Genomic DNA, 15,963 nt, shown 5'->3' on the forward strand with positions numbered 1-15,963 from the left:
GATCTTTGAGTTCAGCTCATGAAAAATGGGGGCAAAAACAAAAGTGTTGTGTTTTAAGTGTTATAATTTTGAACACAATATAATAAAAAATATAAAAAAAAAAAAAAATAATATAAAATAAAAATAATAAAAAAAAAGACAAAAAATCACAAAACAACACATAAAAAAATACATATAAAATCTCATATAAATAACAGCAACATTTTTTTAAATATACAGTCGTGGCCAAAAGTTTTGAGAATTACATAAATATTAGTTTTCAAAAAGTTTGCTGCTAAACTGCTTTTAGATCTTTGTTTCAGTTGTTTCTGTGATGTACTGAAATATAATTACAAGCACTTCATACGTTTCAAAGGCTTTTATTGACAATTACATGACATTTATGCAAGGAGTCAGTATTTGCAGTGTTGGCCCTTCTTTTTCAGGACCTCTGCAATTCGACTGGGCATGCACTCAATCAACTTCTGGGCCAAGTCCTGACTGATAGCAACCCATTCTTTCATAATAACTTCTTGGAGTTTGTCAGAATTAGTGGGTTTTTGTTTGTCCACCCGCCTCTTGAGGATTGACCACAAGTTCTCAATGGGATTAAGATCTGGGGAGTTTCCAGGCCATGGACCCAAAATTTCAACATTCTGGTCCCCGAGCCACTTAGTTATCACTTTTGCCTTATGGCACGGTGCTCCATCGTGCTGGAAAATGGATTGTTCTTCACCAAAACTGTTGTTGGGTTGTTGGAAGAAGTTGCTGTTGGAGGGTGTTTTGGTACCATTCTTTATTCATGGCTGTGTTTTTGGGCAGAATTGTGAGTGAGCCCACTCCCTTGAATGAGAAGCAACCCCACACATGAATGGTGTCAGGATGCTTTACTGTTGGCATGACACAGGACTGATGGTAGCGCTCACCTTTTCTTCTCCGGACAAGCCTTTTTCCAGATGCCCCAAACAATCGGAAAGGGGCTTCATCGGAGAATATGACTTTGCCCCAGTCCTCAGCAGTCCATTCACTATACTTTCTGCAGAAGATCAAATCGGTCCCTGATGTTTTTTTTTTGAGAGAAGTGGCTTCTTTGCTGCCCTTCTTGACACCAAGCCATCTTCCAAAAGTCTTGGCCTCACTGTGCGTGCAGATGCGCTCACACCTGCCTGCTGCCATTCCTGGGCAAGCTCTGCACTGGTGGCACTTCGATCCCGCAGCTGAATCCTCTTTAGGAGACGATCCTGGCGCTTGCTGGACTTTCTTGTACGCCCTGGAGCCTTCTTTACAAGAATTGAACCTCTTTCCTTGAAGTTCTCGTGATGAACCTATAAATTGTTGATTTAGGTGCAATCTTAGTAGCCACAATATCCTTGTCTGTGAAGCCATTTTTATGCAACGCAATGATGGCTGCACGCGTTTCTTTGCAGGTCACCATGGTAAACAATGGAAGAACAATGATTTCAAGCATCACCCTCCTTTTAACATGTCAAGTCTGCCATTCTAACCCAATCAGCCTGACATAACGATCTCCAGCCTTGTGCTCGTCAACATTCTCACCTGAGTTAACAAGATGATTACTGAAATGATCTCAGCAGGTCCTTTAATGACAGCAATGAAATGCAGTGGAAAGGTTTTTTTTGGGATTAAGTTAATTTTCATGGCAAAGAAGGACTATGCAATTCATCTGATCACTCTTCATAACATTCTGGAGTATATGCAAATTGATATTATAAAAACTTAAGCAGCAACTTTTTCCAATTTCCAATATTTATGTAATCAACAAAACTTTTATCAAAAACAATATAAAATTATGTTATAAAATGCATTGTAGTTAGTTTAATTGAATATTAAAATTAAACAATAATGTACATAAAGTAAATATAAAAATATAAAATTCAATTATTCTTTTATGAAATGCAATACATATTAAGGATTAAAATGAAAAAAGAACAAACATAGATATGCTAAAAACGTTAGTATGTAATAAAATATTATTTCATTAAAAATAATAATACAATACAAAAAATAAAATATTTATTTTATAAAAATATACAATTATTATTTTATTATTACACTTATATATATTTTTACAATTACATTCCTTTTATAATTATTAATAGATTTTGAAAAGATACTGAATATATTCATACATTTAATATTTAGCACACAAAATATCACTAAAGTTACATATTTGTTGGGTTCTTTGCATTCTTAATTTGGGCAAATAGTTCAGTACTTTATTTACATCTTATATAACATTCTACAAAGCTGTTACTCTCTAAATTTCATATTACAGCTCAAGTTCAATTTTAATATATGTAAATTAAAATGTTAATCACCTAGCTGCTACCAAGAACAACCTGAATATTTATGGCTTATTTGGTTTGTTAAGGAATGTTTGGAAATTTATGAAACAAAAAAACAATTGCAAATAGAAACATCAAAATCTACATACCTTGAAATATAACAGAGGAAACTCCTATTCAATTCAGCAGCCCAGAATCAAGAAGGCTCTGTATGTTTACAAATTCAAATGATATGCTGTACAGTAAAAACTCATGAGCAGCTCCCTTTGCTCTTGTGCGTCTTGTAAGGGAAAAGAAAATCTCAGAAGAAAAGTCAAAGTAGATATATTTTAGGTGCTTTATCTTACATAACAACTGGAACAGGCTACTATATTCAGATACGAGTTAAACTGAGCCTCTCAATAGGGAATTTACTGCTGATCTCCACAAATTATATACTGTATGTGGATATCGTGAGCAATTAATACATCCTGAAAGCTCAGCAAAAACACAATGTTACATTTTATATAAAGCACAGGTATTATAAATGTGAAGGTGGCTCAGAACAACGAGGTCGGCGGGCAGAATTCTGGGAACAGACAGTGTTTTCATGGTTTAATGAAGATGATTTTTGATGGTGCTCGACGAACAGATTGATTTTATAGCAATCTTGCGAGTCGTATGATGGTAAGCAGCACATAAGCACCTGGTGAACGGAAAAAGAGCTTCAATATCCAAAGAGTACATTCCACTCTTTGCTTCAAACTGCACTTCACAACTGCTGAAATACTCTTTCTTACTTTTCCACTTCAGCTTCAAGTACTGCTTTAGACTCTTGAACCGAGGTTTGCATAACAACTGATGTAAAATCAAGGTTCCTTGCTTTTTTTTCAGAGAACATCCAGCAGCTCTCATCTGGGGTATTATGGCCCATTTTTCTACATATGACGCAGATGCAGGAAACAGACTTAATAGTTTAAAGCAAAAATAGCCCCACTTTGTCATATTAGTCATCTTGTATGACAAAATTCAGCCAAACACACACTGTTGTGATAGCTCGTCTCCTGTTTTGTGGTAAAGCATGGTCAGTTATGGAGGGATGTGGGTAGGAAAGCTCCATCAGCATTTGATAGAGCACTTCCCTCAAGCTCGGGTTAATTCCTTTGCTCGGTTCCAAAATTAGTCTTTTCAGCACATTCTTAGCCGCAGACACTGCTCTTCCAGTCGCTCTTACACAAAGCCTAATTAACTTCATGAAGTTTGAATTTCAGAGCTGGAAATGAATGAGAGATCCTGCAATGGTGCAGCAGCAGAATGAAAGGCCATGAGGAGCTGAATCACATTCACATTATCTGGAGCTTTGTGCCAGATCATATTTGATTCCCGGATAGGCAAACTTGTAATGAATAACGTACTTGAAATGAATCAGCATTACGGGGAATCCATAATGGGCCATACTAATAAAATGTGATACTGTCATAATGTTGAGCTTCTGTAGAGATAACGATTTTGGAAAATCCCGCAAAAGCTGCCCAGATCAAACCTAAAATAAAAAAAAAAAATAAAATTATTCACAATGAAGCCTATTTTCACAATTAATCCTATTTTTATGTTTTTTTTTTAATATTTTAAATTGAAATAATATTTCACAATATTACTGCTTTTACTGTATTTTTGATCAAATAAATGCATTCTTGGTGAGATTACTTAAATGTATTTTATAATAGAATTATTTTGTATATTATATTATTTTGTGAATTGACCCAGATGTGTTCCTGTCAGTTTTTGTGAAATTTCCCCCATAAAAGCCTTTTACCATGCTGCTCCTCTCTGATAACATTTCAATGTTTTCTTTCCTTTTCTTTCATAAAAATAAAATTTGAAAACTCAAATGGGCTTTTATGGCATTTTGTTGAAAGGAGCCAGTGCTTTCCTTGTATGCACAGAAGACATCATGCGAGGCACTGCACCAAGAGACAGAACAGCTGCAGTGCCTCTTTCTTTCCCCCAAAATTATAAGACCAAAAACATTTCATAGGAGAAAACTGCCCAGCAGTTGAGCTCTGTCTGTCTAATCTGCTCGTGATGGTATTGGCCCTGAACTGCCCTGATTGCTCCAGTCATTTCCACCTGGGGATCACAGGCAGGACAGTCTTCCAAACAATGTCATCTGTTCCTAAAAAATAAGACTGTAAATCTTTCTCTTTATCTTTCCTGCACTGAGTGACAGAGCTGTAATAAGAAGAACACAGCTGCTACATGTTAGCAGCGTATCTGTGATGGCTTCTAATGTCGTCATTAGCCCTGTACTTCATCTGCGGGTCTAATGAGCCACTTAGAGAGGGGAAGAAATGCAACTGGGAGGAAGAGAACAGAGATGGCAAGAATAGTGAGGTCAGTGCACTCACAGAGTGAGCAATAATGTGACATCAAACTCAAGATCGAATAGATCCCTATTAATGACTTTTCATAAAACCATGTTCATAAAACTCACTTTCAGGTGCTATCTTGGGGAGCCGACCTTGATCACATAAAACCCCTACTTTGTTTTCGAGACCCTGTTAGGCATTGTGAGACTTTGTCAGGCGTCTCAATGTCAGTCTGAATGCTATCGTAGAGTTTCAGACATCTCAAGCCACAGCTGAAATCTGCTGGCTGGAAAATGGCTGTTTATTATCGGGGTGCGACTGCACTGCGCCAATTTTGAATGACTTGATTTGATCATTTGCCAACTGTGCAATAGGAGAAAAGGGCAAACTTAACTTACTGTATAGAAGTCACTTGAATTGAATTTTGTAGATAACTCTAGCCTTAGATGTGCTCTCAATTTTTGGATTTTATAAACTTTACCCATTTTTTGAAGTTAAATCTACCACTGCCATAAAAAATGCCAGCAATGATGTCATACTTTTATTTGCATAATGAATTGTAAGTGGTCTTCATCAAACATTAAAGTTTATTAATGGAATTTGAATTGTAATTTGAGGGTCTAAATCAATCAACCAATCAACCAACCAACTTTACCTAAAAAAAAAAAAAAAACCAATAAATACCAATACCTACAACTTTCAAACTATTATTTTACCTAAAATAATAATTTTGACATTAATATATTTTAATATTTTAAAATATATTTTAATATATATATATATATATATATATATATATATAGAGAGAGAGAGAGAGAGAGAGAGAGAGAGAGAGAGAGAGGGAGAGAGAGAGCGAGATACATAGATTCATGTGATCTCAATTGTAATTTGATGTTCTCAATTAAATCAATCAATCAACCAATCAATCAACCAACCCACCCACCCAAACAAGGTCACTCATGTCTTTTCTAGATGCTAAATTCTGAACTTTATGGAATATTTATTTGAGCCCGACTGATATATCGTTTAGCCGATATTATCGGCCAATATGAGCCTGTCTGCCGATATGAATTTTTTTTTTTTTACAGAACATATAACACAGATTAAATGCTTCTGAATGGTGTAATTATTTAGTTTGTCCAGCAGAGAGCACCCCATTGTTTGCTACTGGCAACCCAGGTTAGTGTAGTGTAGAGATGCGCGGAAGAGCTCAAACTTCACCCGAGTCCGCTGCTTAAAATTATCCGCCGCCACCCACCTGCACCTATATTTAATCGTCACATAAGATGTGTTCTGGCAAAACTGAGACGAGCCTTTATGTTCTTTTTGCTCAGCAGCGGTTTTCATCTTGGAATTCTGCCATGCAGACCATTTTTGCCCAGTCTCTTTCTTATGGTGGAGTCATGAACACTGACCCTTAACTGAGGCAAGTGAGGCCTGCAGTTCTTTGGGTGTTGTTGTGGAGTCTTTTGTGACCTCTTGGATGAGTTGTCACTGTGCTCTTGGGGTAATTTTGGTCGGCCGGCCACTCCTGGTTGGGTCTCTCCACTGTTCCATGTTTTCTCCATTTGTGAATAATGGCTCTCACTGTGGTTCACTGGAGTCCCAAAGCTTTAGAGATGGCTTTATAACCTTTTCCAGACTGATAGATCTCAATTACTTTCTTTCTCATTTGTTTCTGAACTTCTTTGGATCTCAGCATGATGTCTAGCTTTTGAGGATCTTTAGGTCTACTTCACTTTGTCAAGCAGGTCTTATTTAAGAGATTTCTTATTTGTGAACAGGTGTGGCAGTAATCAGGCCTGGGTGTGGCTAGAGAAATTGAACTCAGGTGTGATAAACCACAGTTTTAACAGGGGGGGCAAACACTTCTTCACACAGGGCCATGTCGTTTTGGATTTTTGTTCCCTTAATAATAAAAACCTTTATTTAAAAACTACATGATGTGTTTACTTGTGCTATCTTTAACTAATATTTAAATTAGTTTGATGATCTGAAACATTAAAGTGTGACAAACATGCAAAAAAATAAGAAATCTGGACATGCGAAAGAAAATAAGAAATCAGGAAATCAAGGATATATATATATATATATATATATATATATATATATATATATATATATATATATATATATATATATATATATATAGAGAGAGAGAGAGAGAGAGAGAGAGAGAGAGAGAGAGAGACTATGTCTGTGAATATTAAACTGCAAAAACACAATTTAATGCTTGTTCATTGGATTACCAGAAAATACACAACACTTTTTTTCACAACACAGATTTCGGATAATAGTGTTAATTTACCTGGTTATTTCCTGCGTGTTCGCTCGATTCAGTTAAGGGAACTACAGCTACAGTAAACAATCATTTTTGGACATCAACAAACTGTGTTCCAACATAGTTGTGGATCATTCTTTCGACTTTGGCGAACTCCCTCCAGAGCTACAGAGATCACTGCGGACAAGTGGATCACTCGCACCGACTGAAAGTGTTCGGCGTCGAGATCGTAAACAAAGACGGGGGAAGCATGGAGGGCTGCATGCTAAGCTAAGGCTAAACCCACACCGGCCAGCTCTACCCAGCATCTTCCTTGCCAATGTACGCTCTCTGATGAACAAGCTGGACGAACTAAAGATCTGGACCCTCACACAGAAATGACTTATGGACTGCAATGTTATGTTCTTCACTGAAACATGGCTCTGTAACGATGTCCCAAACAGCGTGGTGCATCTGGACGGACACTCTATCTTCAGGGCTCACAGAGTAGCAGCAACCTCTGGTAAAAACAAGGGTGGTGGAGTTTGCATTTATGTAAAGACATCATGGTGTACAGACTCTGTCATTGTTGATAGCTACTGTTCTGCTGATTTGAAGTTCCGGATTATCAAGTGCAGGCCATTCTACCTACCACGTGAATTTACTTGCATTGTTGCTGCTGCAGTTTATTTACCGCCAGACGCTAATGCTAATGGGGCTATGAAAAAACTTTGGATTGCTATTAGCAAATTACAAACCTTGCAGCCAGATGGGGCCTTTATTATTGCTGGGGACTAATCACTGCACTTTAAGATCTGTTCTCCCTAAATTTCATCAAAATGTCTCCTGCACTACAAGGGGAAATAAAACATTGGACCACGTATATATTAACCCTCTGGAGTCGATTAACGCGTATACGCGTTTTGGGGTATTTTCTCCTGATAACCCCGAAAAGAACTTAAATTACACTTTCAGTTTTGATCGTACAGAGAAGAGCAATACATCAATCGAATCTGTAAAGGGTCTACTTTTTTTTGTATACAGACATAATAACAACAAAACTTTGTGTACTTATAAAATAAAGATAACAAACAAGGAGTGCTGTCTGCAGCCTTTGTCTGCGCTGATCTTCAGATACAAACGCGTCATTAAAATGAACTGTAACTCAGTGAATACTCAACGAAGAGACATGAGAGAGATATCTATAGAAAGCCTGACATGTCTACTTTTAAACTAAACGAGTGCTGCTGAAAACAAATATTCTGTGATAAAGTAATCCATATGAAAACAACCCGATGTCCGTTGTTTCACGTCTTCCTTCATTATCTTCTAATGCGACCACGCCCCCCGCGCCGAGCGCGCTTTTGAGATTCAAATGTTTCACTGAAGCGCGCGGCTTTTGAATACGCCCACACAACAGAAGACAACGCAGCGAGACTGTTCTTCAAGTTTTTATTATTTTACTGTTTGCTTCGCGATGAGAGGAATAAGACATAATTCACCCCAAAAAGATGTGATGTGGTTGAGGATTTGAGATTTGGATTTCCTCAGAAAAAAGAATGAAGCACTTTATTCAGCAGAGATCATAAACATGAGTAAGTCTCTTTTTATTTATTTATATACTTGTACTAGTTTTCACATAACGTGTAGACATTTTACTAGTTAGACTTTTTCCAAAGACTTTTTCCAAACTATAATTCCTGACTAAATGTATAATCAAGTGAAATATTATGAAGTTTCAATAACAATATACACTACTACACCATTCAAAAGCTTGATGTAAATAATATAAATGTAACAATAAATGTAACTGTAACAAATGTAACAATCATTGCTGTTCTTTCAATTTATCCCCCCTAAAAAACCTAAAAAAAAATATTCTCAGCTCTTTTCAACATTAATAATAATAATAATAATAATAATAATAATGATAATAATAACAATAAATGTTTTTTTAGTAGAAAATAAGATTGTTAAAAGGATTTCTGAAGGATTGTGTGACTGGAGTAATGATGCAAAAAAATTCAGTTTGAAAGTCAGCTTTGATTGTTCCTAATAAACTGTTTAACTGCACTAACAAGTGAATATTAAATTATGTTGTGGGATAATTAAATATATTCTAAATAAACTACAAACATAAAATTATATAGATTTATTTTGTCCTCACATTCTTTCTTGTAACTCATCCCTCTCAGTGACACAGCTGACTGAATGGCTCATTATGCAGCTCATTATGCAGGCCTTTGTCTTCTCAGGTGTGAATTCATGATAGTTGACGCCTACTCGCATATGACTTTTACCAACAAAAAAAAGTGTCTTAGAAAATTTAAATCAATATATTGTTTTCTGTAAGTGAGTAAACAAGATGATTTTCACATCATTTAGAAAAAAAAAAAATTCTAGGCTACAAGCTCCAGTTCTCAAAAGTCCCGGGAAACAATTTCCTGTATGTGTTTTATTGCCTTATTCAAGTGATTTAACATTTTTAGTTTTTCACTAACCATGCATAACATTTTTTTTTTCTCAAAAACACAATCATGTACATACATGCTGCTCACATATTATTATAGCCTAGTTTGTGCTGATTACAGTGAGATTAGACTTTAGCCATTTAGATATTTATAAGAAACTGAAAAAAGCACAAATGTCAGGGCATGACAAAACTTCTCCAGGCCCCAAAAATACCCTTAGACTCCAGAGGGTTAATGTGACTGATGCCTACAAAGTCACATCCCTCCCCCGGCTGGGTCAGTCTGACCACCTCTCTTTGTTCCTGCTTCCCAAGTAAACCCCGGTCATCAAACATGTGAAAATTACAATGAGAACTGTCAAAATCTGGCTGGGAAGTGCTGACTCCCCTCTACAAAATCACACAGACTGGAGTGAGTTTGCTGGCCAGGCCACCACAAACTCTCAGATTGACACTGACACTTACACCAACTCTGTCCTAGAGCAAATCAACAGGTGTGTGGGCAGAGTGACCACACACACAAAAAATTTTTTTCCCCAATCAGAAGCCCTGGATGAACAGAGAGGTTCTCCTCCTGCTCAAAGCAAGAGATGCAGCCTTCAGGTCTGGAGACCAGGAAGTTTACAGCTTAGCCAGATCCAAAGTGAGGAAGGGTATCCGCCAGGCCAAACTCACACACAAACAGAGGATTGAAGAGCACTTCAATTCTTCAGACCCCCAGCGTATGTGGCAAGGCTTACAAACTATCACAGACTACAAACCACCCAGCACTGTGCCTCCTTCCAGCTCTGCCTCCCTCCCTGACGAGCTCAACCACTTTTATGCTCGTTTTGATCAAAATAATAAGGAGGTCTCCCTCAAAGCTGAGCTTCCACCCAATGAACTGCCTCTCACACTCTCCACCACCAATGTTTACTCCACTATATGTAAGACGAATGCACGGAAGGCAGCTGGCTCTGACGGAATACCTGGTCGTGTGGTTAAAGCCTGTGCGGAGCAGCTGGCTGAGGTCTTCACGGACATTTTCAATCTGTCCCTGGCCCAGGCAACTGTCCCCACTAGTTTCAAAACCTTCACCATCATGCCAGTACCGAAGCACTCCAATGCCTCGGCCCTTAATGACTTCCGCCCTGTCGCACTCACCCCCATCACTGCCAAGTGCATTGAGAGGTTGGTTGTATCCCATTTAAAATCCTGTCTCCCTGCTACACTAGACCCACTTTGCCCTCACCCACCTGGACAGTCAAAATACACATGTGAGAATGCTGTTCTTTGATTTCAGTTCTGCATTTAAAACTGTAATCCCCTCCAAGCTGATCTCCAAGCTCAGCCAGCTTGGAATCAGCACATCCCACTGCAACTGGGCTCTAGATTTTCTCACTTACAGACCCCAGTCTGTTAAGTTAGATAACCTCTCCTCCTCCATCATCACCTTGAACAACGGTGTGCCACAGGCCTGCGTACTGAACCCTCTTCTGTACTCCTTATTCACCCATGACTGCGCTCCTGTTTATGGCGCCAACACCATAATCAAATTTGCAGATGACACCACGGTGGTAGGTCTGATCAAAGATGATGATGAGTCAGCCTACAGGGATGAGGTGCAGCACCTGGCTGTGTGGTGTGCCACCAACAAATCTGGAACTAAACAACCAGAAGACAAGGAGATCATTGTGGACTTCAGGTGGACTAGGAGTCATGCACACACCCCCATCTTCATCAATAGAGCTGTTGTGGAGCGTGTGTCGAGTTTCAAGTTCCTTGGCATCCACATCTCTGATGACCTCGCCTGGTCCCTAAACACCTCCACCCAGGTCAAAAAGGCACAGCAGCACATTTACTTCCTATGGAACCTTAAGAAAGTTCACCTGAGTCCCAGGATCCTAGTTGAATTCTACCGCTGTACCATTGAGCACATACACAAACTGCATCGCAGTGTGGTACAGAAATTGCTCTGCATCTGACCGCAAAGCACTCCAGCGGGTGGTGAAAACTGCTCAACGGATCACCGGCACCCAGTTAACTACCACTGAGAACATTTATCACAAGCGTTGCCTGGGCAGGGCAAGGGACATCATCAAGGATGCCTCACACCCTAACCATGGACTTTTTACCCTCCTTTCATCCGGCAGGCGTTACAGGAGCCTACGCTCTCGCACTAGTAGGCTCAGGAAGAGCTTCTTCCCCGAGGCTTTGACCCTTCTGAACCCAACACCACCAATCTATCTGGCACCTGCTCTCTTACTGCATTGGTCACAGTACTTTACAAATATGTGTTTGCACTACTCACATTTTGCATAGACTGTACATTATTCAAGCTATTACACTGTACACTGTCTAACGTTGTTACTGTACAAAGCACAGTAAACAAAATATTATTGCACTACTGATATTTTGCAAAGAATCCATTATTTAACAATACTATTGTACACACAACCAACTGTATTTATTACCACTGTTCTTACATTGCTGCTGTTCATAATGAATGAATGAATGAATGAATGAATTAATTAATTAATTATGCATTTATATAGTGCTTTATTGTGTATTGTTGTACACCCAAAGCGCTTTACAATCATGTGTGTGGGGGGGGGTCTCTCCTCAACCACCACCAGTGTACAGCATCCACTTGGATGATGCGAAGCCTGTCAAAGGACAACGGCGCCAGTGCGCTCACCACAGACCAGCTACAGGTGGAGAGAAGAGAGAGACAGAGCCAATCGAGTGGTTGGGGATTATTAGGAGGCCATGACTGACAAAGGCCAAGGGGACAATTTGGCCAGGACACCGGGGTTACACCCCTACTCTTTTACGAGAAGTGCCATGGGATTTTTAATGACCACAGAGAGTCAGGACCTCGGTTTAACGTCTCATCCGAAAGACGGTGCTTGTTGACAGTATAGTGTCCCCGTCACTACACTGGGGCGCTAGGACCCACATAGACCCCCTGCTGGCTTCACTAACACCTCTTCCAACAGCAACCTAGTTTTCCCAGGAGGTCTCCCATCCAGGTACTGACCATGCTCAGCCCTGCTTAGCTTCAGTGGGCAACCAGTCTTGGGCTGCAGGGTGATATAATGTACATATAACCCTACATTGCACTCCTATTTATATTCTGTACATACTCTGCTTAATATTGTATATATCAACTCCACTGTACATACTGTTAAGTGCACTGATGTCAGACTCATTTTGAATAATAAAAGTTTATTGTTAAATTGTTAAATACCCTGCCTCCACTCCAAGTGTTTGATCACCACATTTGAGTTTTAATTGCAAAAAATGTGTTTATGTATATATATTCTGTTTATGTAGGCTATATACTATATATAGAATACAGTACCAGTCAAAAGTTTGGATACACGAATGGGAAGTGTGTCCAAACTTTTGACTATACTGTACTATAATAGAGCCTACACAAAGAATATCGGCCGATATATCGCTATCTGTCTTTTTTACTCCCTAATATCGGTATTGGCACCCAAAAAACCCATATCAGTCAGGCTCTAATATCTACAATGTAAACACATTCAGCCTCAAGGTAGATAAAAAAAGACTTTGCAAAATGCAACAGAAAGTCAATGTGCAGTTCAGAGGTGGCTAAGCTAACAAACAGCCCTGGCAGAGATCAAACTTGTTCTGAAAAGCAATTTGAAGACATTAGTGTCAAGACATTCAAAAGCTTAGGGGTCCTCATATTCTTACATGCATATTTTAACTAGTATACAGCCATTTCTGAGCCTTTTTCACATATGAAAATGGTTACATAGTGAGCCAAGTTTCACAGTACAACTGAGGTCTCCAGATGAAGATATAGAGCTTAATTAGTAACATAGACTGTAATGAAAATAATACAGCAGTAATGAGCACAAGTGCCACAACTCAACGCTGGAAACTTATACATTATGAATCTGAATTTTTAATTTTTAATTGAAGTGCTCAGGCAGGATTATACAATGTCTTAAATTCAGTTTCTTAAGGGTGTAAATAGCTTTAGTTGGAGTCCTGTAGCAGACGGGCACTTTAGCTTCAGTCGACCTTTAGCAACAGACAGAAAACCACTGCAATGACACGGATTTAATTGCTTCATTTACCTGTTTAATCGTATTTTAGCTCTATTCAAAGGAAATTAGAGACAGAACTGCCCTTGTTCTGTTTTGTTTATCTAAGCAAGCCAGTGCTCTCAATTTTCCTTTTAAAGCACAGTAACATCTTGAGGGTGAGAAAATAAAAGGACTGTGATATGTGAGAGCTCAGAGCCAAGAAAGCCAGAAGAGACAGTCTGCTGATGCTGCCGTACCATTAGGCAGAGGCAACAATTTTGAAAAGGAATAAAGTCCCTGAGGTACATTATAAGCTCCACTTCTCAAAGGTCACTGAAAGACAGCAGCAAGCGCAGGAAATTACCACCGCAGACCCCAATTAAAACAGACCGTACAGAATTTATCTGCACAACTTAGCCAGGTGAGAGTTGCACTGCATTTTCTGCTCCAGGGCTGCTATGAGACCCTGTTATGCTGCATCCTTCCACACTCACTTATTGGATCGCTGCCATTCTAAGGTGTTGATTTTCAGCTCAACATCACTTCACATTTTTTGAAATCTAGCAAATCCAATCAAAATGACAATATCTGTTGTTTTTTCAAACACACAAAAAAGTATAGCGTCAATGCTACATTTGCAATCCAATCAACAGAACAATTTTACTACTAAAAAGCTGCATTACTTAATTTCAATTTGCAGAGATGCCTCTTCTTCAATACTGCTGAGAGCTATGTCAGGTAATCATACACAAAAACATTTGTAGAAAAAAAAAGTAATTACAATAATCCTGACATTGATTTGTAACATTGTCATAAATTTTAAATGATTAGACAGCTGAATTGTTGAAAATGTTTATATATACAAACCCGATATACTCACAATTTGTACAGTGTCCCAACTTTTTTGGAATCAGGTTTGTATGTATATATATATATATATATATATATATATATATATATATATATATATATATATATATATATATATATGAATGAATGAATGAATATCAATCCAAGGACCTAAAGTATTGATGAACTATATAAAAAATCATGATATATCATTATGACTGTATTGGCACAGTCTTTGTAATCAAGTCATCAATCTCACGCTCTTGAGCTGAATTCACACTACTACACTATCTCATTGAGATGTAAGGAACTAAAAATAGCAGCAACAAAACTGGCGAGACTGATAAGATTAACACACTATACCTGAGCTAAAATCAAGATAAGATGAAGAATGTGCTAATTGAAAAAGACTGCTGAGGTGTTTTATTGTGATATGGTAAGACACGTAAAACCCTCTAAGTTAAAACTCCGATTAATTCTAATGAGGTCACCACTCGGCTGTGAGCAAGAACCGTGTCCGATTTGGATAAATGCTCTCTAAGGATTTGGCTCTCTAGCAGAAATCCTGGAGGTTGGTAACTTGGGGATTAACACATTTTAGCACTCACGCACACAGAGAGAGTGTGACTAAACTTTACCCGTGTTATTCCGGTAGGTTCCAGTGTGGCCCGGAGGGAGTGCTTCTCCCTGGCTCTGGCTCAAGCTTCTCATAGGGACTTTCTGGTAGACTCTGTCTTCATATATGGGATCGATGTGGTGCTCAGGGGACTGCAGGGGCCTCAGCTCGGGGCCCAGGTGAGCGTGTTGACTGCTGTACGAACCTCGAGATCCTGAAAGAGACACGAAAGAAGCAGTTCCCTGTTAGTGATGATAATTTTAACTTGGAGGAAAAAGTCTTGGAAACCATGTCCCCCTTATGAATCAGAACGATATGGCAGTGTAAACACATTTTTATGCTGATCCCATAATGCACATAAGCTGTTAGCTATCACACTAGATCTGTCAATCACAACTTGTCCAAGGCATCAGAAAGCAAATTAGTCAATATTTCTTTCCTGATCTAGAGTGTATCTCTGGAAAACAACAAGGAAAGTATGAAGTTGATGTTTATGAACCTTTTGACCCACAGGAGAAAGACAAATGTTACTCAGAATCTCCAAAGTCATCCACGCTATATTTATATATCTAGGCTTGGTAGAAGTCTACAGGGACTCAGTCTTGTCACGTTCTGACCGGGACACGTATCAAAGTATGACAAGGGGCATAACATTTCCGTCACACGCTTGAGGCATTCGGCCAATCACAAAGCACTGGATAGCTGGCCAATCAGAGCACACCTCGCTTTTCAGACCGATGAAGTTTGTAAAAAACGACGCATTTCAGAAAGGCGGGGCATAGAGGAGAAGCAATAATGTACAGTATATAGAAAATAATGTGTTTTTTGAACCTTAAACCGCATAAACACATTTCATTACACCAAATACACAAAATAATTATTTTAATAACATGAATATTGTTTACACATGTGTATGTGTGTATACAAAGTGAGTGTTATTAAATACTATTACTAAATATTATTTTAAAATAGGAATAATTATTTATATTAAAGTCATATTTAAATAATTTATTACATTTATATATAATACACAAAGAACCACATATTACATAAATGATCACATATTATCATTATTATTTAAACATTTAAATT

The 15,963-nt window shown here is 38.3% G+C and overlaps 1 protein-coding gene across 4 annotated transcripts in view; it reads right to left on the reverse strand.

Annotated features, from left to right (window-relative positions):
• Positions 1 to 15,963, reverse strand: part of ctnnd2a (catenin (cadherin-associated protein), delta 2a) — a 318,097-nt gene that overhangs the window by 131,165 nt on the left and 170,969 nt on the right. For all 4 annotated transcript variants that reach the window (XM_042752176.1, XM_042752179.1, XM_042752178.1 and 1 more), the window contains one exon: positions 14,894 to 15,085. In XM_042752176.1, coding sequence (XP_042608110.1) covers positions 14,894 to 15,085 — 192 coding nt within the window. The remainder of the gene's footprint in view (positions 1 to 14,893; positions 15,086 to 15,963) is intronic.

The sequence above is a fragment of the Cyprinus carpio genome, chromosome B24, assembly GCF_018340385.1.
Source record: "Cyprinus carpio isolate SPL01 chromosome B24, ASM1834038v1, whole genome shotgun sequence".
Taxonomy (NCBI): Eukaryota; Metazoa; Chordata; class Actinopteri; order Cypriniformes; family Cyprinidae; genus Cyprinus; species Cyprinus carpio.